This window comes from Enhydra lutris, unplaced genomic scaffold (assembly GCF_002288905.1).
Source record: "Enhydra lutris kenyoni isolate GAN:26980312 unplaced genomic scaffold, ASM228890v2 scaffoldscaffold43, whole genome shotgun sequence".
NCBI lineage: Eukaryota > Metazoa > Chordata > Mammalia > Carnivora > Mustelidae > Enhydra > Enhydra lutris.
Window position 1 is genome coordinate 9033384 of NW_019154127.1, and position 21997 is coordinate 9055380.

At 45.1% G+C, this 21997-nt stretch overlaps 1 protein-coding gene across 4 annotated transcripts in view; it reads right to left on the bottom strand.

Moving 5' to 3' along the window:
* Positions 1-525: 525 nt before the first annotated feature.
* LOC111155700 (ERG, ETS transcription factor) overlaps positions 526-21997 on the bottom strand; it is a 171771-nt gene continuing 150299 nt past the window's right edge. For 2 of the 4 annotated variants that reach the window (XM_022516011.1, XM_022516013.1), the window contains 7 exons: positions 20652-20855; positions 19717-19797; positions 17707-17778; positions 10867-10935; positions 10143-10199; positions 9358-9405; positions 526-2467 (listed from right to left, as the gene is read on the bottom strand). In XM_022516011.1, coding sequence (XP_022371719.1) covers positions 1947-2467; positions 9358-9405; positions 10143-10199; positions 10867-10935; positions 17707-17778; positions 19717-19797; positions 20652-20855 — 1052 coding nt within the window. In that variant the 3' untranslated portion in view covers positions 526-1946. The remainder of the gene's footprint in view (positions 2468-9357; positions 9406-10142; positions 10200-10866; positions 10936-17706; positions 17779-19716; positions 19798-20651; positions 20856-21997) is intronic. The other 2 variants (XM_022516014.1, XM_022516015.1) reach the window with 1 other exon arrangement.

Below are 21997 nucleotides of genomic sequence, written 5' to 3' on the forward strand. Positions count from 1 at the left end.
GACCTGGCGAGGTCCTCTGAAAGTGAGACCACATGGCAAATTTAGATGCTATCCCTCGTTTCTTTAGAGCGAGAAATTGTGGCTCTCTGTGACGCTTGATTTACCAACAAGAATATAGTTTGCACTGAGAGCCGTGGCTTGTTCGCCCTTCAGCAAATGTATTAGGATCACAGAAGAAATTAAGGGAGATTTTCTGACCAGACATTTATGTGGAGTTTGTCAGAGCCCCGGCTTCAGAGGCCTCTTTCCGTTCTGGGCACAAATATGGAGGTTCCAATGTGAAACCTTCGGTCCTTCTGCTCCAGGAGAGGCTAGGGATAAGAGAATGTCAGCAAGAAGGGCCTGGAGAGGCCAGCTCCGTCTGGGCGCCTAACACCCTATTTGCTTGGCTCTCACTTGCATGAGTTCCTGGACAAAACAAAATTCTAACGCAAAACCCAAAAGTTCAGCACACGTCTCTATTAGGCAACTTTAGTCGCTTAAAAAAAAAAAAAGTGCAAATGCAGACTCCTGCATAAATCTGATTTGCCATGCTAGGCCAAGCTTGTTTTATTACATACATTCTGCATCCTAAGAACTAATAACTTCATATTGTAAACATTAAGCATACAGAGTTAAAAGTCAAGGCCACATTCTATCGTTGATTGTCTCTTTTGTCGTGTATCTTTGGCTGGCCGAGATCAACTCGTAGTGTATAAATGCATAAGTTATATAATTATTATATAAAAAGGAAAAACAAAACAAAACATTGACTTGTATACTTCATTCTGACAAACGCACAGCGTTCGCGACTCGACAGGGAAACCGGAGCCTCTGCCTAACCCAAATGCCTCGGTGGTTTCGGATGGCGACATCCAAGGAGGCCACCTCTTACCTGACCCTGTGGGGACCGGAACCCCCACCTTGCGATGAGGTCCCGAATGTTTCTTTTAAATATCAGACAATTCCAGTTAAATTTTCTGACAAACAAACAAAAAAAAAAAAGAGAGAGAGAGAGAGAGAGATGCATATTTTTGTTTTGGGAATCCTACGGCTTCCCCCTTCCTCCGCTGTGCGGGACTCATAATACTGCATTTGGTAGAACACTGACCGATTAACCCACAAGTCTCCTCCATTCGCTTCTCCAAGTCTCTGTACTGTCCTAAGTCCAGTCTCTCTGCTCGACAAGTGTCTCTCCCAGCCCCATGGCCTCGTCCTCCTCCTCTCCCTCCTCTTCCACCTCCTCCAGCCCTCCATCTACACCCGCACACTCACTGTCCGCACACACGTTCTCAGCCCCGCTGCCCCATCGGGCTCACAGTCCCCACAATACTGTCCGGGATAAAGCTGGCAGCCTTGGGTCATCTTCAGGGGTTAGCGAGAGCTGGTGGCTCTCCACCCAATGGAAAGAATCTGATTTCCCACCAAAACAGCACGTGTCGCTGAGTTCTATGTGGTCGTTGGTTCATGGGCCGCAGTCTCTTTTCTTTCTCTTTTTTATTTTTGATATGTTTCTATTTTTAAATACAGGTAGTTTTCCTTACAATGACATTCCATTGGTGTGTTAGGTCAAGACTGCGTTACCACTGTCCCTTTACTCTCATCCCCCCTTGGCACCAGCAGGACCCCAAACTCTCCTCGGAAGTTTGTACACTTCTCAAGAACACTTTCTTTGGCACGTTGTCCTTGTGACGTCATACTTCTACTTACAATGTCTTTTACAGGTTTGGTCCACACATGATATGTCTGTATACATTACATTTGTAGCATCCTCTTTCTTCCTGTAGAAATACTCTAGTAATTCCCTCCTACCAAGAGTCTTTGTATCTCTTCCCTGGCTTCCTTCCCCAGCGCCTTCCTCAAGCTACTTCACTCCTCTTGAGGCACTTTTGATTCACGTTCTCCAATAGAGTTTGTGGCAATTTCTTGGTGATCGTATGCTGTTGGGAAAGGCCTCCCTCCCGGCTCTAGTAGTAAGTGCCCAGATGTGAGGGCATATGGCCGGCCGGAAGCCTCGTGTTGGGGTATATACCTCCGGTTGGCGAATTCCAGTAAGGGTTTGGGGTGGCGAAGAAACTGGACGATGTCACAGGGAGAGCCGGAGGGTGGGGGGCCACAAAGTTCATCTTCTGAGGGTGGGCGTGATAGGAGCCCATGTAAGGGAGGTCCGAGGGGTACTTGTACAGAGATGATTCTGGAGGGTGGGGCTGTAGGGCCTGGGCGATCCCATGGAAGTCAAACTTGTAGGCGTAGCGCTTCCCGTGGACTTTGGTCATGATATTTTTGTCATAGTAGTAGCGGAGGGCACGGCTGAGTTTATCGTAGTTCATATTGGGTTTGCTTTTCCGTTCTCCCCAGCGCCGGGCAACCTCATCAGGATCGGTCATCTTGAATTCCCCATTGGTGCCTTCCCAGGTGATGCAGTTGGAGTTTGAGCTGTCTGACAGGAGCTCCAGGAGAAACTGCCAAAGCTGGATCTGTCCACTCCCTAGCGAGGTGGGAAAAGGAAATGGTACACCCGTGAGAACAGGCTCTAAACAGAAGGCATTGTTTCTTCGGTGACAGAAGTGGGTGCTAGTGGTGTTCCACGCAAATCCCTTAACCTGCCCATGCACCCATCCCTCAGCTACTGGGGGTGGCCCTAGCTCTCATCCCACAGCCTTCCTCCCTCTTCTCCAAAAAATGACCCTTGGCTGAGCAGGAGTTGTTTCACCCACCCCAGGTTGCCCATGGACAGAGGGGCTGACAACATGGATGAGAGGCCTATCTCCTTGCCCCAGGGAGGGGCCCACTGTGTGAGCTACTCGTATTCCGGATCTCCCCACGGCATCAGACCATGGCAAGCTTCTGGGTAAGGCCACTAGCCCCCACAGCCTGACCCCTGCCCTCTCCACTTCATTATCACCTCTCTCCCAGAAACACACACTTTACTGATCACTTCCACAAGTATATCCTTATCCCAAGCCCTGTGTCTAGGGAACCTGACCCAAGGCCAGGATCCTTGGTGACTCTCAGGTGGATCCGTAGATCCAAGTCCTTTCCGGAATGCAAAGAATTCCTAAGGGGCCAAGTTTAAGTTGGTCCCATCCATTTCTGACTTCCTTAGAAGACCAGCCAAGTCCACTTTGCATTTCAGGGGTGAAAGGGTTTATTTTTCCTATTTTGTGAAGCAGAAAGTGCCATTATGTCGATGGCAATAATGACTTAATACCATTTATATTGGCAAGGTCAAGCGAAATAATAAAAGTCAGATTTAGGAAATGAACTTCTAAAAGTTTATGGAAAAACCTAGAGAATGGAAGTAAACACCGTTATTTCTAACATAACATTTTGCTGGCACCCAGAAAGCAATTCTGTCAAAACTTTTCCTAGAACAGAATTAACCCACTCAGAATGAGGAAGTTTAGAAAAAGGTTGGCTCTTTTTCAAACCAGATCACCTATTTCCAGTACTTGGGCAACTGCATCGTAACGGAAATCCACGTGTTGCCCCCGCATTGCGACACCAGTTGTGTTCAGGAGAGTTTCCCAAAGAAGAACGGTGCGTGGCTGCAAGCCTTTTGGTGGCCAAATGAGACTCCAGCTTTACCTGAGATCTCATGTAGTTTGGGGGTGGAGGGGCATGGCCAGAATTTTTTTTATCCCATTGGAGATGTGTGGATGTGGCTTTTAGGTTTTAATAAATTCTGAGAGACATCCAGGCACATCATTCTAGCCACCATGTTATACCACTGTAAGATGATATACGGTTCCCCACAGGAGAAAAGCATGAAAATATCGACAGTGGTAGTGAGCACAGGGAGAAGTTAAGATGTGCTGAACAGATTTGAGAAGCTTTGCAAGCAAATAAGAGGTACGTCTTTCCACCCAAACTCCAGCTACAGCACTGCCTCTGGCTTATACCAAAAAGATTACTCTTTATTACACGTTCAGTAAATACCGATATATGTGATAAAATGATAAAAGCAACTTTAACCGGCAACTCTTCAGGGAACTGATGTTGTGCGAAAATCAATTATAAATTTGCTTTTTCCTAATTCCTCCCCACTCCTTAGCTCCCTATATAAGCTGTCCAACTCGTAAATCCTTGTTTCCACATTGACTACATGGAAATGGGTATGTTTGTGAATTCATCCATACAATAGCATCGTGAGAAAGGTCAGCCTTTTCTGAATGTGTTCTGGAAAATTATCATTTTCAGTCTTGCAACACATTTGAAATATATTAACAGCTTGTCATTCATCTCAATGGAAGCCTGTGCTTTTTCCGAACCACATATTCAAACTGTTCCCAATCAAGTTCTGTTGCCCCCAACATCTCATTAATATGCATTTTTTAAAAAAATACAAAGAATGGTATGAGAAAACCATATGGTTTTAGTATATATATTGTAACCAAAGGATTACCACTTGAAAAAAATTCCATATAGGACCTGGGAATAGAGAAAAACATGGATTTTTTTATTTAACATTCCAACTTATGCTTCAACATAAACACATAGAGTTGTCTGAAAATAAATATTCACTGTCAGCCTCCTCCCACAGAGAGATTAATTCCACAGATCTTGCATAAATACACAGAACTTCCTAAATAGCCAGAAAAATACTTGGTATTTATTCAAACCTTGGCATTGCTCTTAAGAATCTGTCCCTTGCCCATTTCCTTTGTAAACATGTATAGGAGAGAACCCGTGGACAAAAGTGGTTTCCTATCTTTCCTGCTCCTGAAGAACTAGAAAGTCAGGGACCTAAATTCATGGCTGGAAATTCAAAGATGAGCAATTTCTTCAGCAGCTTTTTGTTGTTGTTGCTCTTTTTGTGTTTTTTTTTTTTAATACACACTTCGTAAATTGTAAACCTTCACTTGCAAAAAATTACAAATACACTGAGGCATTTTAGACAAAATATTTTCTTACTTATACAGATGCAATACTGCAATTTCTTACTAGACCATTTTACCCAGCAGCCTTGAAGACACAGGGCTCAGGCCTCTGAGCATTTCAAGGGTCTATGGCAATCAGAGATCTATAAACAAAATTCATCAGCTTCCAAACCTGAGCACAAAAGCAAAAATGGAAAACCAATTCCTGTTTAAGTAAATGGTACAAAATGCAACACAACGTCAAGCTCATTCGTTGTTAAATTTAATATTCATAACAAAATCCATTGTATTCCTAGTATAGGGAAGGTTTTCTCACTGTGAAAGAACTGTCAAGGATGCACGTGGCTGCTGAGAACTCAGCCAGTGCTAGGTTAACTGAGATCCTTGTGGCCACAAATTTCAGAGCAATTAAAACAGTAACATTTGATGCATGATAAAGGTGTATTTAAGAACATACAACAGGGAATCCAAAACAAGGATACCTAAGGTTTAGGAAGCCTTAGAGGGGTTTGGGTTGCTCACTGGCCAAGACAGAAAGTGAAAGAGAAACTCTTACATTTGGGATCTGCCCCCCAGGAGCCCTGCCACCTCCCCCGGTCCATCACCTTCTTTCTGGAAAATGCTTCACATCTGTTTTCTTGCCCTGTCTTGGTAACAGTTTTGGTTTTGTCTAGGGTAATTAACCAAATAGCCAGAACTGGTGGGAAAAACAAAGACCTCTCGGCTGTCCACCCACAGGAGAGCCCAGTGGGAAGAATGGAGGAGGGGTGCAGCCTGAAATAGAATGAATGAAAGACAATCCTTTAATTTCTAGAAGGAAAGTGGTCTCAATGCAATTAAAGGAAAGAAGAGAAATAACAGTAGCAAAGAGGGTTGACTGAGCAGAAAAGGGAAAAACATCTAAAAGGCTTACAAAGCACAGAGAAAAGCAGAGCTGGGAATGACTCAGCAGCTGTGAATGGGTCCGGTAGGAGAGGTGTCCCCAGAGCGGGGCACCACGACCACCACCTGATGGAGGGGCAGAGCAGGGGGCGCCCAATGAGCACAGGGTGGCAGCCCATTAGGGCCACTTTCTACCGCAGCAGGGTATGCTGCAAAGAAACCCCTGTGCACAGCGTGACCCCTCCACCATGTTAGGCTCCAGGCAGCAGGTGCGTCCCAGGGGGAAAACTTTGCCCCAGGCTGTGTGTGACTCTGGCAGGACTTGGTAGAGGACAGGGCAGTACAGTGGCTGCAAGCACTTTAGAATCATCACTGCCTCTGAGGACTCCTGGCACTGGCACATACAGGACCTTGGGCAACTCACCCAGCTCTCCATGCCTCAGTGCCCTCCTCTGTAAAATGGGGGTGATGGTAATGGTACTATCTCGCTGGGTCACAATAACGATAAATTCAGTACATGAAAGTTTGAGCTGAAAATCAAGAGTTTAAAGAGAGGCACACACCTTGCCTAGAGCTGTAAGATGACAAAAGGAAGCCAAGTGCCCCCCCCACATCCTGTGCACACATTTCCCTGCACACTGCCCCCCACCCCCCGCCCCGGCCCCCTTTGACCAAGAAGAACAGCAGACAGTATTTTCAGGGCTGGCTGATGGTCACTGAAAGCCTACTATGCACCAGGCACCGTTCTGAACATTTTATATTTATATGTCTTTTTAATCCCCCCCCCCAATTCATGTGAGATCCCATTATGGAGGTGAGGACATTAGAGCCCAGAGAGGTAGAGTGACTTATCCTGCCCAAGGTCAGCAGGGGTTGGAACCCAGACTCCAAGCCTACATGCCAAATCATGGCACAAACCATTGCTTTCGGGCCCCACTTTCTGCACACATCTCCACACTCCTTACCCCTCTCCAGGCTGTCCCTTCCCTGGGCCCGCAGCTTGGGAGGTCCCCAGTGGAAGACCAGGCACTCCTATCTCCAAATAGATGGCAAAAACATCCCTAACACCGGTGTCCAGGTGCACATGATGCTGGATACGCTTCATGCCCACCACTGAAGAGCATCCTGTTAGCATCAAGGGAACCACCCGAGAAAGCACGTTCACAGAAAAGTCAACTTCAGTTCATTAGAGAAGCCACCTTAAATGTGCAGCCGTTCTAATGGGACGTAAAGCTGCTGTGTGGCTTATCCGTGACCCATCACATAATTCGGCAGGGACACACCTCTCAGCAGGAGAAATACAGCCCATCAAATGCACATCAAATGAGTATCTGGGACAGAGACACTGGGATGCTCTCATTATCCTGCCCACGTATGCACGATGATGTCACCTTTCCATTTAAAATGATTAAGTAGAGTTTGCACTGTACAAAGAGCAAAGGCAGCAATTTTAAGTGATGAAGGATTTATTTATCAGAGAATGGGAAAATAGAATCAAACAGGAAGAGGCATTCTCATTCACAGGAAGATAAAAGACATTCCGGGTTTGGGGTCAGAAGGCCACATGAACACAACTGACACACGGCCCAAGGAGAGATGGAGAGAAGGCCTAATTCATTATAAGCAGGGTAAAATAAATCTTTATCCTCCAGCCCTGAGTGGGGATGTTGGCACCTTCCCCAGGCTCAGGGAAGATGGTTTTGTGACACAAAGTGCAGTCTTCGCCCCCAGTGCAGACCTGCCGACCTGCCCACGTGCCAGCACCGAGACGTTTTCTCCGTGTCGGAACAGCCATAGAACTAAATGGAAATCCTTCATTTCTAGTCTCTTGGCCTCCATTCTCCAAGCCCTCCTTCCTCCATCATGCTTACTCAGGGGCGGCGTAGGATGAGAAAATAAAACCAGACTTGGGGGACAGTCAGGGCTCAAATTTCACCTCCCTTCTTATTGGCCGTGTAACTCCGGGAAAGTTACCTAATGTTGCTGGATCTCTGAGACCTGTCTGGGCTGTCACCTGGCGGCCCCAGCAACATGAGAGCCTGCCCGGGCATTACGCAGGGTGGGGGGTATTTGTTATTTCACACGATTCTATTAATGTCCCCAGGGTGCTTCTGCTTCCGTTCCTTTCCTCGTTCTAATCTATCCTGAACAATGCGGCCAGATCAGTCTTCCTGAAGCACGACTGATAATAGTCATCTCAAAACATTGTAATCATTTTTAGTTGAACAGTTATGGAGCTGTCATACGTGAGCACAGGGAAGAGGGGGGACCAGAGACCCAGGAACCTTGGCCACCAGCTGGATGCTCGCTGAAGGGAACAGAGCCCATGGCTCCGTGGACAGAGGTTGTAACCACCTGTGTTCATTTCTCCACCAGAATGTCAGGTCCATGAGGGTCAAGGACGGTGTCTCCTTATTCCCCGCATTCATTTATTCAACAAATAATTATCGAGTGCCTGGTCCAGTTCCCAGGGTGGAGTAGGAAATGAAACAGTCCCTTAGTTCAAATGCCTAAACGTATTTGCTGAACTAGTGAACGTTACCTAAAACCGAATGTTAAAGCTTCAGACACTCAATAATGATGATATTTCATGTTCTCAAAATATAGATTCCCTTGCGGGGATGGATGCTGATTGAATCTGGACTTTTCTATTCCCAATCCGATTTTGGCCTCAGTCTTTAGGAAATATACATTCCAGCTTGTCCTTGCAATGTGCCTATGTCATCTTGGCATCTAAATGTGCCGTTGAGAACACTAAGCATATGCTGTGAATTTCTGAAGCTGAAGCCAGCACAGCTGGCTTTAATCTGAGTACAAACAAATAAAACAGTTTGGTGGGCACTGAAATGTGATGACAGGTGACGATCCTTGGCAAGGTACGGGTCACAAGGGAGCCAGTTAAGAACGCGCACTTTCTTCTAGCCTCTAAGTTCAAAATCAGACAGTGCATTGATGATGATCCTAGATCTGAAGCCTTACAGTGGAAATTAAGGTTCTCCTTTTCAAGATATTACTTAATTGGTTTGTGCGATGGGTTCGGTTGTGTCCCCCCAAAATGCCTATGTTGGAATCCTAACCTCCAGGATCTCAGAATGTGACCTTATTTGGCAATAGGGTCTTTATAGAGGTGACCAAGTGGAAGTAACGTCAAGGTAGGTTCTAATCCAATATGACTAGAGTCCCTATAAAGGGAAATTTGGACACAGACAGACACACACACTCAGAGAAGACAGGTAAAGAGACACACAGAGAAGACAACTATCTAACAAGCCAAGGAGAGAGATCTGGAACAGATCATTCTTCACGGCCCTCACTTGATGCTTGACACTTGGACTTTGGATGTCTGGCCTTCAGCCTGTGAGGCAATAAATGTCTGTTGTTGGAGACCCAAGGGAAGTGATATAGCTTACATTAGCTGATATTGCTCTTTGCTGAAGCTAATGTCTTAATTCCTAATATGATCCATTTTTTCCCACTTAGGCAAATAATCCAACGAGATCTAAACTCAACTTTGTTCAGGTGAAGGGATTTCTCACCAATACAAGTTAATCTTACAAAAGAGCCACAGCCAAAAAGGGTAACTTTGTTAGGAGCAAAACCACCAGCATGATCTCACCTGGGTTTGCAAGGCGGCTACTTGTTGGTCCAAGAATCTGATAAGGATCTAGAAAAAACAAGACAAAACAAAAACAAAAAAATGAAGTAGTAGTAGTTAAATCCCAAAGACCAAAGACCGCATCATGACTTGGTATCATGTCGCTGCCGGCATAATGCTGACCCACTTGTGTTTCCAGATTTCAGAGTTGAATGTACCCGTCCCACCCCCCACATACACCAAAGTCACCTAGAACCACTTCCTATATTGAGTAAGATGTCACGTAGAACCTGAGAGAAATTTCTTGCTAAAGGTCTCTTGGCTGGCTGCCAAGTGCAGGTTTGGCTCAGGGTTCCCAACACCCAGCTCTCTCTAAGTCCCTGGACAGAAATTGGGCAAACGAGGTATGTCCCCACTTGGCCCCGGCGCCGTGCTGGCCATATTGCTCGGCATACTGGCAACATGACCCTCCAATGCCCTCCCCACTGAACCTGGCAAAATGCCGGCATGCGGCACATGAAGGTGCTGGAGGTGAAATGAGAACTCATCTGTCACAGTTAACAGTTGCAGCCTGCGCGCAACAGAATGTTTTCTCCATATTCACTGCAGAGACTTCGGAAATGTTTTAGCAAAATCTCAAGCTATCCCCATTGAATAGACCGATGGTTTGGTCCACATTTTATATACGAAGCCATGATAAAGAAGATACGATCTCAGTAATTTCATTTAGGAAGTGACACATTTTAGAAATACGCGCGCTAAATCTACTTTTTTGATGGCCAGCAAGGCGTTCCCTGAAAGCATACCTAGCTGAGGACGCTGATCTTCAGTTTTGGGCACTGCGGAAGGAGACGGCTGAGCAGCTGAAAATCCAAAAACAAAGGACAGAGTAGCTGTAACTTCTGTTTAAACCATTAGTCTTTGATGGTGTTATAGCACCATTCCAACAATTATCTTAGTTATTAACAGGTCGTCTTACTGTTATACTAAGTTGCATTTAATGGCAAGAAATTTCCTTTCTAATGAAACCAAATGTATAAATTGTAGCGAAAGAGAGAGAGAGAGAGCACTTTAAATTATTTTTAAAAAATTATTTATACAACACTGTTTCCAAAACTAGAAAAAAAAAAAGAATTTGAGAAACAGATTAAAATGAATCATAGTGTAAACGAAACAGAAAAGGGGAAATCACCAGGAAAATAAAGTTACAGATACTTTCAAACATGGCCAAGATTAGGAAATCACCCAGTATTTAATCTTTGCCCAGACATCTCATGAGACTTGCCTTTGTCCTTGTTGAAATACATTACATCATTTGTTTCTTTTTGTTATGGAAGTATGGAAGTAGGCATAACCCCAGTAGAGAAAGAATCATTGCATTTAAAGATCAGTTGCACTTTGTTGCCAATGGAACAAACACTCTATGCATTGAAAAAGCATAGATTCCCTGCAGAAATTGTTATGTGTTCCATCAATGGTTATCTATTGCCTTGTGACATGCAGACTCAAGCAGCTGGGCCAACACTATACCTTTCGACTGGGGGGTGGGGTGGCCGTGACTAGTCCAGGCTGATCTCCTGGGTGGGTCATAAGGTAAATCTGCAAAGACAAATAAATCAACTAAAAGATCAATAATGTAATTTATAATAGATATATTCTGTGTTTTTTGTGATTGCCATAATTTTTGTGTTTATTAGAATAAATACTGTGGATGGAAATCCGGTAATCCATAGAAATACCAAACCTGTATTCCATTAGGTTTGGGTTTTACTTAGAAATTATCATTTTGTTTAGTCTGTTGATCTAACATTTTCACCCACTGATCTGACAACTCTGACAGATTCTTGCCGTTTGCTGAGTCTTCCAAGGAAACTTCCTACAATCATCATAGCTCAAGACCATATTGAGTTTCTCACATTCTACTTGGACCTGCTTCTACCTACGACTGACCTAAATTCACCCCTTTGTTATCTTCATGACTCATGCAGACCAGTGCTCACAAATTTGTAAGTCCACCAGTTCTTGCTCAAGGCCTGCCCCTAAGTCCACCAAACCACACTCATGTCCTTTCTCTTCTTCTTCCCTGGAAACGAGCATGCCCACTTATCCTCTTACTGGCCAGCTGCCTCTCTCAGTGACCCCTCATTTTCTCTTTAATAATCTCACCCAGCTATATTAAATCAGTCTTAAGTGTCCTGTTCTTTTTCTATGTAAATATCTCTTCCTCTAAATGAAATTAGAATTTCTCTAAAAGAACTGCATGAAATCAATCACAAGACAAATAGTATGAGCATAGGAGCTGAAGCCTAGGGGCGCCTGGGTGGCTCAGTCAGTTGAGTGTCTGTCATTGGCTCAGGTCATGATCCCAGGATCCTGGGATGGAGGCCTGCATTGGGCTCCCTGCTCAGAGGGGAGTCCGCTTCTCTGTCTGCCCCTCACTCCGCTCATGCTCTCTCTCTCTCTCTCTCAAGTAAATAACTAAATGTTAAAAAAAAAAAAAAAGCTGAAGCATAAGCCAGTAATTTCTTTGTATTTCCAATGCATTATCATTTGTCTCCTAAATCATCATTGCACCTCGCAATGCAAATTTAACTAAACTTCCGTAACCTCCGCACAAGTTCTATTAACGATTATGAAGATTTTAAGTCATTTCAAGGTTCTTTCAAAAATATACTCCAGAACATTACCATGCATATTCTTACTAGCTGTGCATACATAAAGTGATTTCTACACAAAATCCCATTAGAGATCCACTTCAAAACTATGTCTTCTTGGATTGATGGGGACTCAGTTCAATGCCATGTGTCATTCTGAGCCACCTGAAAGCCACAGCCAGATGCTTCAGCACACCTGGATCTTACTACAAAACCTCACTCAGAGGGCAGGGCAAGTCAATGAGTTTAAAGCCTCTCTTTAAACAGATGAGTTGACCCTATTTTAGATCGGTAATCTGGTGGGTCCATCTTCAAAAAGTTTGACTAAGTTGCTGAAGATGCATCTCTCCTTTTTTTCAGATCCCTAAGAGAATACCACTGAAATGCAACGTGAAATTCAACCCAGAGTTGCCTTAATTTATTTGATCTGTCTGGCTACAAGCAACTCGACCAGTGTGGTCTCTGAAATCCTACCCTCTATAGCGCTGGTTGAGTAAGATGATTTTTTTCTTTTTAAACTGCTATTGCTCACCCCTCCTTCTCTGCTAGCATTTTTGCAGTTTGGACCAGAACCTTTTCCCACTCAGCTCCTCAGAGTCTCACTTTTCTGGTGCTGGGATTGCACATGGGAATTAAATCTGCAGCCACTATCAATTTACAACTGAATTTCAACTTAAGTCTCTGGGAGCCCTTTGCACACAGACCCTCGTCCAGTCGCATTTGGTCTTAAAAAAACTGGTCAGCCAGGGTTTCAGTGTCAGAATGTCTCAGAAGGAGACCAGTCTACTTGTCTACTATAGACAAGTCTATATATAGTCTACTATGTATAGTCAAGTCTACTATAACAGCATTGAGGTGAACTCAGGAGGTGACAGGCACATCTTGACAAGGGGCTTCTGCTGACCAAATGAAAAAGCAAGACAATACCGAAACATGTTCTAGATCCTAGATCTCAAAGTGTGGTCCACAAGCCAGCAATGTTGGCAACATCTGGGAGCTTGGGAGAAAGGCAGAATCTCAGTCCAGAGCTACTGAATCAGAATCTGCATTTTGACAAGATCCCAGATCACCTGGGAACACACTGAATGTGTTTGAGCAAACATGTTCTAGACAATTTCCAGTACTTGTTTCTAGGCGGGAATCTGTGTTCCTACAGATAGGGATCTCGGAACTACTATCTGAGTGTGGAATAGAAGCGTGCAAAGAGCTCTACTTTGGGTCTTTTTTACTGGAGAGAATGCTAAGAGAATGAACAGCAAATGTCAGCAGGCTGGTCCCCTCCCACCCTGAACATAAAAGCGTTGCTCATGAAACTGTGACTGGAAAAAATTAAACACCCAACTACCGAGAGAAAAATATTTTGAAACCCTTTTTTCATAAATCCTTCTTAGGATATATAACCATGTTCCATCCTCCCTTGAAAATAAGTCAGGACCTAAATAACACCAAGTCTGATTTTTAGCCAAGAATTTGTGATGTTTATATGAACGATGATTAACATGTTCATAAACATATTGCCATGGAAGATAAGTAGGCTTTTGTTTTCGTTCATGAAATTCTGGTCCTGTGCTCCCTTATCAGCTACCGCTCACGCGCTGTGGGCACTGAGCCTCCCTCCTGTGGGAGGGGACACTGGGCAGGACTGAATGAAGCCACACTGGGACAGGAGGCCATGGCAGGGACCCTTCCAGCCACACCACCCTGCAGCATGGCTGCTGCTGGGCAGCTCTCCTCTTGGGCTGCTTGAGAAATTAGGACTCCACGAGCATTTGCCATGTGTCCCTTACTAACAGTAGGACACAGAACTTCTACTATGAACAGATTTTACATTTAATTTTTGGCATTCGGTTCAACACATTCTCCGTTTCTCTTGAACTGTGTGATCTTTGAGGTAATTAACTCAACACTTGGCAGAAGGTCCCATGTCAGAGAAGGGCTGCTTTCTGGCATTGGGTCTGTTATCTTTTCTGTAACAGGCTGTGTATTTAGAAACCAAAATTTATAAAAAGTGTTTGGGAGCAGCTTAGGGTTACCATAGAAGTGTGTTTTATGCCATGATCCAGATCGAAAAGCACGAAACTGAAAATATGGAGTTTGACCGGCATTGGGTCCCTCCATACCAGCACCTTGATTTATCTCTTGGGAGCTGGGATCAGTTTCTGCTCCTCCACACCCACTCCCTTCCCTGGGCATCACTGAATCAAGAAAACATGTATATTCTACTCTCCTTCCTGCAGGGTTAAGTCCACCAAGTTTTGTATTCTGTTTTCATCAAGCTTAAAGATGAACATCCTCTAGCCCTCAGGATGTCCACCCACCCACTTTATTTTTAATGGACCATAACTTGGACCACAGGAGAACTCGTCTGCATTCTGCAGGATCCATGCCACGTTTGCAAAGCAGAGCTGAAGGGCCCTAGCTGGGCTGGGGGAGGGAGGGAAGGATGAGGTCTGCCTGCTGTCAATGAATCTAGATGCTAATGAGAAGACAGAAAGGCAGCCAGCTATTGCCCAGCACGAGCCAATAAACCCCTATTCAATGGCAGGAAGTTTTGGAGTCAACCCTAATGTGATTAAGTCACTCTCCCTTGTTTTCCTCCAGACCATCCTCCAGGCTTCTAAAATCCTCTATCAAAGACAGGGAGATCTGGAAACATCTTGCATTCCTTTGCCTCCTAGCTGTGTAGGTTGCTCTGGTAGGTCTAGCCAGGGAGAACACAAAGAGTACATTTTTAGCCATGAGCTGGGATATAGGCTTTGCATAGCACCTATGTAGGAGAATGTACATTAGCCGCGTTGTCTTTCCGCTCGACTGGTGACACCACACGTCACCAAGTTGTGAACTCCAACCATGAAATCATTTAAAATCCTGAGAAACGCCTGAAGATCACCAGCTGAAAAGTCAAAGCCAAGGCTGCATTTGCCAGCTCAGCCCTCCAGTCTCTTTTGAGCACATTCTAGATGCGTGTCATGATATGTGGACTGTGTGCTGATGGAAGAGGACAGACAGGATTTCAGAATGTCCCTGTTGGCATACACCAGAGCTTTCCTATAAACTGCCCATAAGACGCCAGGTGAGGTGACACATCACGAGGTCAAAAACCAGGATGCAAGGTTTGATGACTCGGACCTGTCTCTTTTATGTCACTTGAGACCCCAAGGGGCCATGGCTCCAAGAGGCATGTGTTCAGCAAAGAAGGAGGGTACTTACAAGGGTACTTACAAGAGAGGTGGAGAAAGGGCTTCTGGTAGTTCTAACTGACACAACTCAAGAAACATGAAACACCATGAAATTATGACCACAAAAACTAGAACGTAAAATGATACACCTATGTGCTAACACTTTATAAGTGTAGGGGAGAGAAGGGTCTACATGTTAACTGAGCAACGGGATCATGAAAGAGGGTGCATTTTGAATCAGGAACGTTTGGACAAAGCAAATAGGAGCAAGCCTGGAAAGAGAAGGGAGAGGCATGAACAAAGCAGTGAAACGTCCATGTGTGCATTCGTTCAAGGTCGAGCCCTGCCTCAGCCTAGTAGAGAAGTCACTCTCTTCTCCAAGGTTAAAACCCTGAATCTGCCTTTCAGCAAATAGTGCTGGATTGTTGGGTCTGATTCAAACTCTTTATAGTCATATCCCAATATGTGTGTATCTCCCCTGACATTCACAGTAGCAGTCATCAAGACAGATATTTTTGATAGAAACTGAGTGTCAGAAACATACTTTACTGGTATGGAGATATGGAGCTGTGATCTCTTCCAGGTCACAGATCATGGCCCCAAGGCAGAGCCTTATCAGAGCTATGCAAGGTGCATCTGACTTTGCTGCCTGTCCTCCCCGTGACAAAGCACAGAGGGGTGTCCCAGCCATCACCTCCCTGCCTCCCCTTCTCCATATACCTGGGAGGCCGTATCTTCCAAATATACTATATCCTAAAATATGAAAAGGATACACTGTCCTTTGTAGCAAAGAGCAACCAGCTAGCTGGTCTGACCATTGGGCTGTACCAATGGATTTGGCCAGTGTTGTGATCTTTTGACGAATCTCCAACACTAGCTCACAATCCCTGGATTTTGTACCTCAGTCAGGGGCACCTATGAGGCAGCTTCAAGCAAACAAGGAAGCAAGCAAACAAGCCCTAAACCCCCATTTTAGAAAGCTTTTATTTTTTTAAGTTTGGATGGAAATGTTTTTTAAATGCTCACAAAACCATTGTGATTTCCCTACACTTCCATTTTCCCAAGGATGCATTTATTAGAGGTAAATGGTGGGGTTCTTCATGGTCTATTTCATTCTAGACCCTGGGTCTTGTTCCCACTTAAATGGCCTGGGAAGTCTCTACCAGGAAAGAGATAACCAAGCACTCTGGCCAACCCTTTCCACCGTGTTCCCCAGGAGCAGGGCAACAAAGCCCTCCTCCGAGGTTTGAGAAGATAATCAGCAGCTTGATGGCACTAAGGTGGTTACAGGGCCGTGTTGGGGTGGGAGAGACTCCGAGAAGCTTCTTCACTCATGCTTCTTAGCTCACTGGTCCCAGTCTTTCTCACTGGAAAGAAACAGTGGTGCTAAGCTTAACGCCCTGGATGAATTCAAAACGAGTCTTGTGCAGCCTGGATGTGAGCCAGAGGTCAAAGGGTGACAGCTTGGGTCTAGGAAGACATGAGTCTCAGATCCATGAACAGCTATGGAAAAACCAGCCTGCTGTCCTGAATCACGATGTTATCATTGCAAGTCCCAGTGAAGGGACAGAGGTCTACGCCATGCACGTGCTCCCTCTACTTGTCCATCTGCAAACATCTAGTCCTCCACTGGCATGTGGCCCCTCCCTGGAGAGCATCCTTTTCCTTCTATGGGAGGTACATTTGCAAGCCCTGCTGCTCCTACAGTCTCTGCCGTTAGAAGCCGCTCATGTGTGAGTGTCTGTTTCTGGCTCTATGATGCTAGCCCTTAGGGTTAACTACTCATGTGTGTGAGTCCATCTCTGGCTCTAGGTGACTCTATTGAAACATTGAGAAGTTTGGGCAAAACATGTACATGAGCCTGTGAGCTGGGTCCTTTCTACCTCTGGGGCCAGCATGCAGGAGGCGCTCCCTGGACATCTGTGGAGTAAAGAGCCCAGATTTCTGAAGACAGGATGCTTTCTGAAGTCTGACCCCCAGAATGTAACAGTGTGCTTGTCACTACTAAGCCTTGGATAATACTTATTTTTTCATGAACGATATGTAAATCAATTATCTACAGAAATCCTCAGGAAAGACATAAAGTAAGAGTCTGATATAAATTTTATCTATTACATGCTTCTGCCCTGAAGGACGGCCTCCTGTGACATCCGGGGGATCCCTGCCTAGTGCTAAGGGGATGCCTCTTGCTTTGTGTGCTCCCCCAAGGACAGAAGTCCTTCCATGACCCCGAAAGCAGAGGGATTCCTTACTGCCAGGCATCTGGGGACCATCTTTGTCCATCTGTCTTTTAAAGTATCTCATGAAGGGGCTGATCTGCTTTGAATTCTGCAGTCAAGGACCTTTGGTGTGATCTTTGAATGAGAGGGTCTGACCGAATTTAGGCTCCTATTCCACAGAGGAAGAATGAGACTGCTCAGGACTCTCTTCAAGACCCAGGATCCACTCCCTCTGACTCACGTGACTTAGGTCACGGATCTCATGGGCCATCCTGGGATGTCTCTCAAGGAACAGATCCCACAGGGGGGTTTTCGTACCTGGCCTAGTTGTAATTCTTTGCGTGGCTTCAGGATATACTGAAGTATTTGGGAATATAAAAGCTGCACCCCCTGCAGACAAAAGGAAAGACAAAACATGTGAAGGTCTGTTGTCGTGGTTGTTGATCTCAGCAACCGTGCCAAATCGACTTTGCCCTATGACACCAAAGAGAGGCGCCCCCCTCGAGCCTGCTGTTCCAGACTTTGGGGAGGAAGGGACAGACACAAGGGGCAGAAACTGATTCTGACTACGGAAGTGGGTGGCAAGCTGTCTTGTGTCCCATTTGTGATAAAGTGTCTTGTGTTTTGATCTTACGGCTTCTTGCTGAAGCCCATCTGTGTGTCCTCCTCCCCCACCAGCAATCTCATTTTATTGAAAAAAAAAAAAAATTCTGTGGTGTGTCTTTTCATTTTTAAATTGCATAAAAAATCCACAAAATATTTGACAGAGCCCTTGGAAAGTCATACCAAAAGATTATAAATATGTTGTCAAAGACTATATGGATCTTATTAAAAATGATTTCCCACCTCTATTCAAATGCATGTTTCCCCATCTCTCTCTCTCAATTAATGCCCCTGTCGTTAGCAGAAAAAAATTCCCTTTCTGTAGTCCGGTCCATTTGGAATTGGTTGTCCTTTTCTTCGATTGTTCAATGTTTCACAGTCACGAAAGTAAGGAAAACAGAGCCTTCTTGAAACTTTCCCTCAGTGTTATGCATTTTTTAAAACAACTGCAAAATTATCAGAAAGTGTGTATGGCTCAAAGGTGTTTCCTAAGAGAAGGAAATAACTTTGTCTAAGTTATTTGTTATTTCTGGCCACAAGGTCATTAATAGGCTGATGTGTGTAACCTCCGCTGAAAAAGCACAAGACTGACTCGAAGCATTTTTTTTCTTACTTCACATTAAAAGCACAATGTTCCGAATGTTGAGGACCAAGATTAAGCAGCAATTTCACACTCAGACCTAGACTCACGCACAAGATACATTTTACAGTAAACTGGCGAATGGTTGGAACGTGGTTGTACTTCCACGTGAGGCGGGCCATGAACTGGCTTCTTGGCTTACAAGCCAGTGACCCATACCTTGCCAGAACATGCAGGTTTTTCCCCTAGCCTGGGTGGTGGTGGAGGGTCCCCACAGGCTGGTACAGTGGGGTGAGCAGCCTGTGGCCATGCTTCTACACTGGTCTCTATCAAGAGGAAGACAACGGAGGCCAGCCAGGAGCACATTCATCTGCAGAAAGCCAGCGTCTACTAAAAGGGGAGGTGGGGGTGGGGGGAGGGAAGGTTAGCAGGGACAAAGCATCCTGTTAAAGTCTACCAGGCTCAGGCAATACACAAAGAGAATGCAGAATCTGTGGTTAGAGATAGGATAGCAGGGATTGGGTTAGCCACTAATTTCATATCCTCCAAAATTATTATAGCTTCCCTTTCAACAAAAGCTCACCAAAAGTAACACATGAGCATTCCTTTCTACTACTGCCTTTTGCAAATGTCCGAAGTCTGTGCAACAAGATTAAAGTCAAGACAAGTTAAATGTCCTAAAACGTTTCCTAAATGGGAAAAATAGAACTCCAGTTTGTCCTAGTACACATTCCTTGAAGAATAAAAAAAGAAAAAAAAAAAAAGGAAAAAGAAAAATAAAAAGAATACTAAGGTCCCCTTCATATCAAACATGCTTTTAGTCTCTAGAGCAGCACAGCACGTATTTGGGGAATAATAGCAGCAGATTATAATCCAGCAAACTTGAGCTAAGGCTATGGCTAAAGGCTAATTCTGCACATCTCAAGTCCTTTGATCGTCCTAGGGAATGGGCAGAGCTCCTAAACCAGAGGGCGCCCCCTGCCTGTAGGCTCTGGTACCTCCCGCAAGAGCCTCCTGCCTTCAACCATCCTCTGGGTTCTACCTTCCTGATGAGCTGCCCATCCCCGCCTGCCATCTTGAAAGCATGCAGCCTGTGGACAAGAGTCTGCATTCGTCCTGTGGGCAAGGGGCAGGGCCAGCATTACCTGTGTTTCTAGCATGCATTAACCGTGGAGAGTTTTGTAAGGCTTTATCAACATCATCTGAAGTCAAATGTGGAAGAGGAGCTACAAAACAAAACAGAAGCAACATCAAAATGAAAAAAAAAAAAGAGAGAGAGAGAGAGAGAGATAGAATTACCTTCCTTTAAAAAAATAAGAAAGAAGGAAGAAAAACACCTCCCCTCTCCCGCCCTCATATCCGGGGATGCTTGGAAATCTCTCCATGGCCCTGCTGCTGGTTAGCGTGTTAAACCCTAGGTGGGCCCATATTCCATTCAGGGAGTAAGTGATCAGGATGCCAGGCAAAGCATTTACACCAGAGTTCACACCGCCCCGCTACCGCGCCGCCTCTGTCTCCTGCTAACCATGCTTGACGTCTGACAAATTAAAGCATGCAGCAAACTTGGTGAATTCATGCCCTCAATCGCCAATATGCCATTCCCATTCTGTCAGGTGAAGCCACATCTTGTGATCCCAAATGGAAACTTCCCTCCTTTTGTGTGCAGGTGGGATCGGGAGGGGACTTGGTTTAGCTTTAGGGAGGATAAACCCCGTAATTCCCATGAGGTAGGAGCTTTTCTGTTTCTGTTTCAGTGTGGGGCACCATGAAGGCTCAATCATGTGTGACCAGATAAAGCTTTGGTTCCCTTTGCCACGTGATCTGCTCAATGGAGGGGACCGTAGTGGAGAGAGCTGAAGGCTAACGTGAATTTTTGGCTTCTGGGAAAAGCACTGGCTGCTTCTCACCACATTCACCTACATCATGGCCTTGTAAGCAGTTGGTTGTCTCAGACCATAAATGAGAATGGGTGAGGGCAAGAAGAGAAGAAGCTGTCCACAGACTGTTGTGAACTCTCTCGGCTCAGGCTCACCAGAACCAGCACAACAGTGATCTCGGCCCCCAGTGGGGACCATCTTACTCTCTCTGAGGTAGTGCAGGTGCGAGAGAAGGATGTCAGCGTTGTAGCTCGGGGTGAGCCTCTGGAAGTCGTCCTTGGTCATCTTGCACAGTTCCTTCCCATCAATGTTCTGGAACAGCAAGATATCGACGTCTGGGAGGCCGTATTCTTTCACTGCCCACTCCAGCCACTGCCGGACATGGTCCGTACTCCACAGCGTAGGGTCTGGAAGGGGATGGAACATAACTGATCAACTCCCGAAGACGTATTTCTAGGGCAGAGCTACCTCCCAGGCAGGATCCTCAGCAGCTGCAGCTTTCCAGAACAGCCCCTTTTCCCACTGTCCCAGAAGAACGGCCTCCAGCTCAGCTCAGTGACCTGTCAAAAGAAGGTGATATGGGGGAAAGACAAAAAAAAAAAAAACCACCAACTGACTGACGTGCAGTGATCATTGCCTTTAAAGTGGATTGTTCTGGAAGTCTAGGATTATTCACACCATTGCCCCTCTGGTTGTTCAGAAAATCTAAAGTTTAATGTGGGGACAGGGCTTTTTTTTTAATTATTTATTTTTTTTCCATTTTTTTTCACTCTTATTTATTGATTTAAAAATGAAAAAAGATATGGCAACATTCTTTCCTTATTAAACCATGGGCATCTTTATATGAAAATACAAAGTTCAAGACACAAATCAGGAAAATGTTTACTATCACACAAAAAATGTATTTGTACAAAATACTGGAAAAAAATAGCCATAAAATTGGAAATAGAGTGGAGGAAAACCAAAACCCAAGCACCTCCAATGAGCTAGTATTTCTAAAAGAGAGTTGTCAGTTCCTTGCTTTTCCCTCAGAGAATTTGGTTTTGTACCTACCTGGCACCTGCAGGGGGAGGGGACAGGCTGGAGGACTTTCACACCCCACAACATGCTGGCAATGTCATCACGTTCCACTGCTATGTGTTGGGGGGAATCTGTGCCCCCAGAGGGCACAGTCTTGAGAAGACAGAGCAGGCAGTCCTTGATGGAAATACAGCTGGGACTGTCCCACACGGATACTCTGGGTGGAGGGATATTTAAGGCCCCCAAATGCTGGTAGATGGGAGACACCCAGGCAGGAAGTAGGAGCCCAGAGTTTAAACCCCAGGGTCTCTCAACTTGCTGCAACCTCCAGAGACTGCTTCTCCTTTCTATATTTGTTTTACATGTAAAAGGAGAGCCTTGACCTTCGTTCTCTGGACCGGCCCTTAGAGATCAGGCATGCCAAGATGCTCTGATCATAATGAGTGAGAATTTGGTGTAGGGATAAGTCATCCTTTCAAACCACTTCATAGCTAATAGCTCTAGAAGCTTGTCTCATCTTACTGATGTT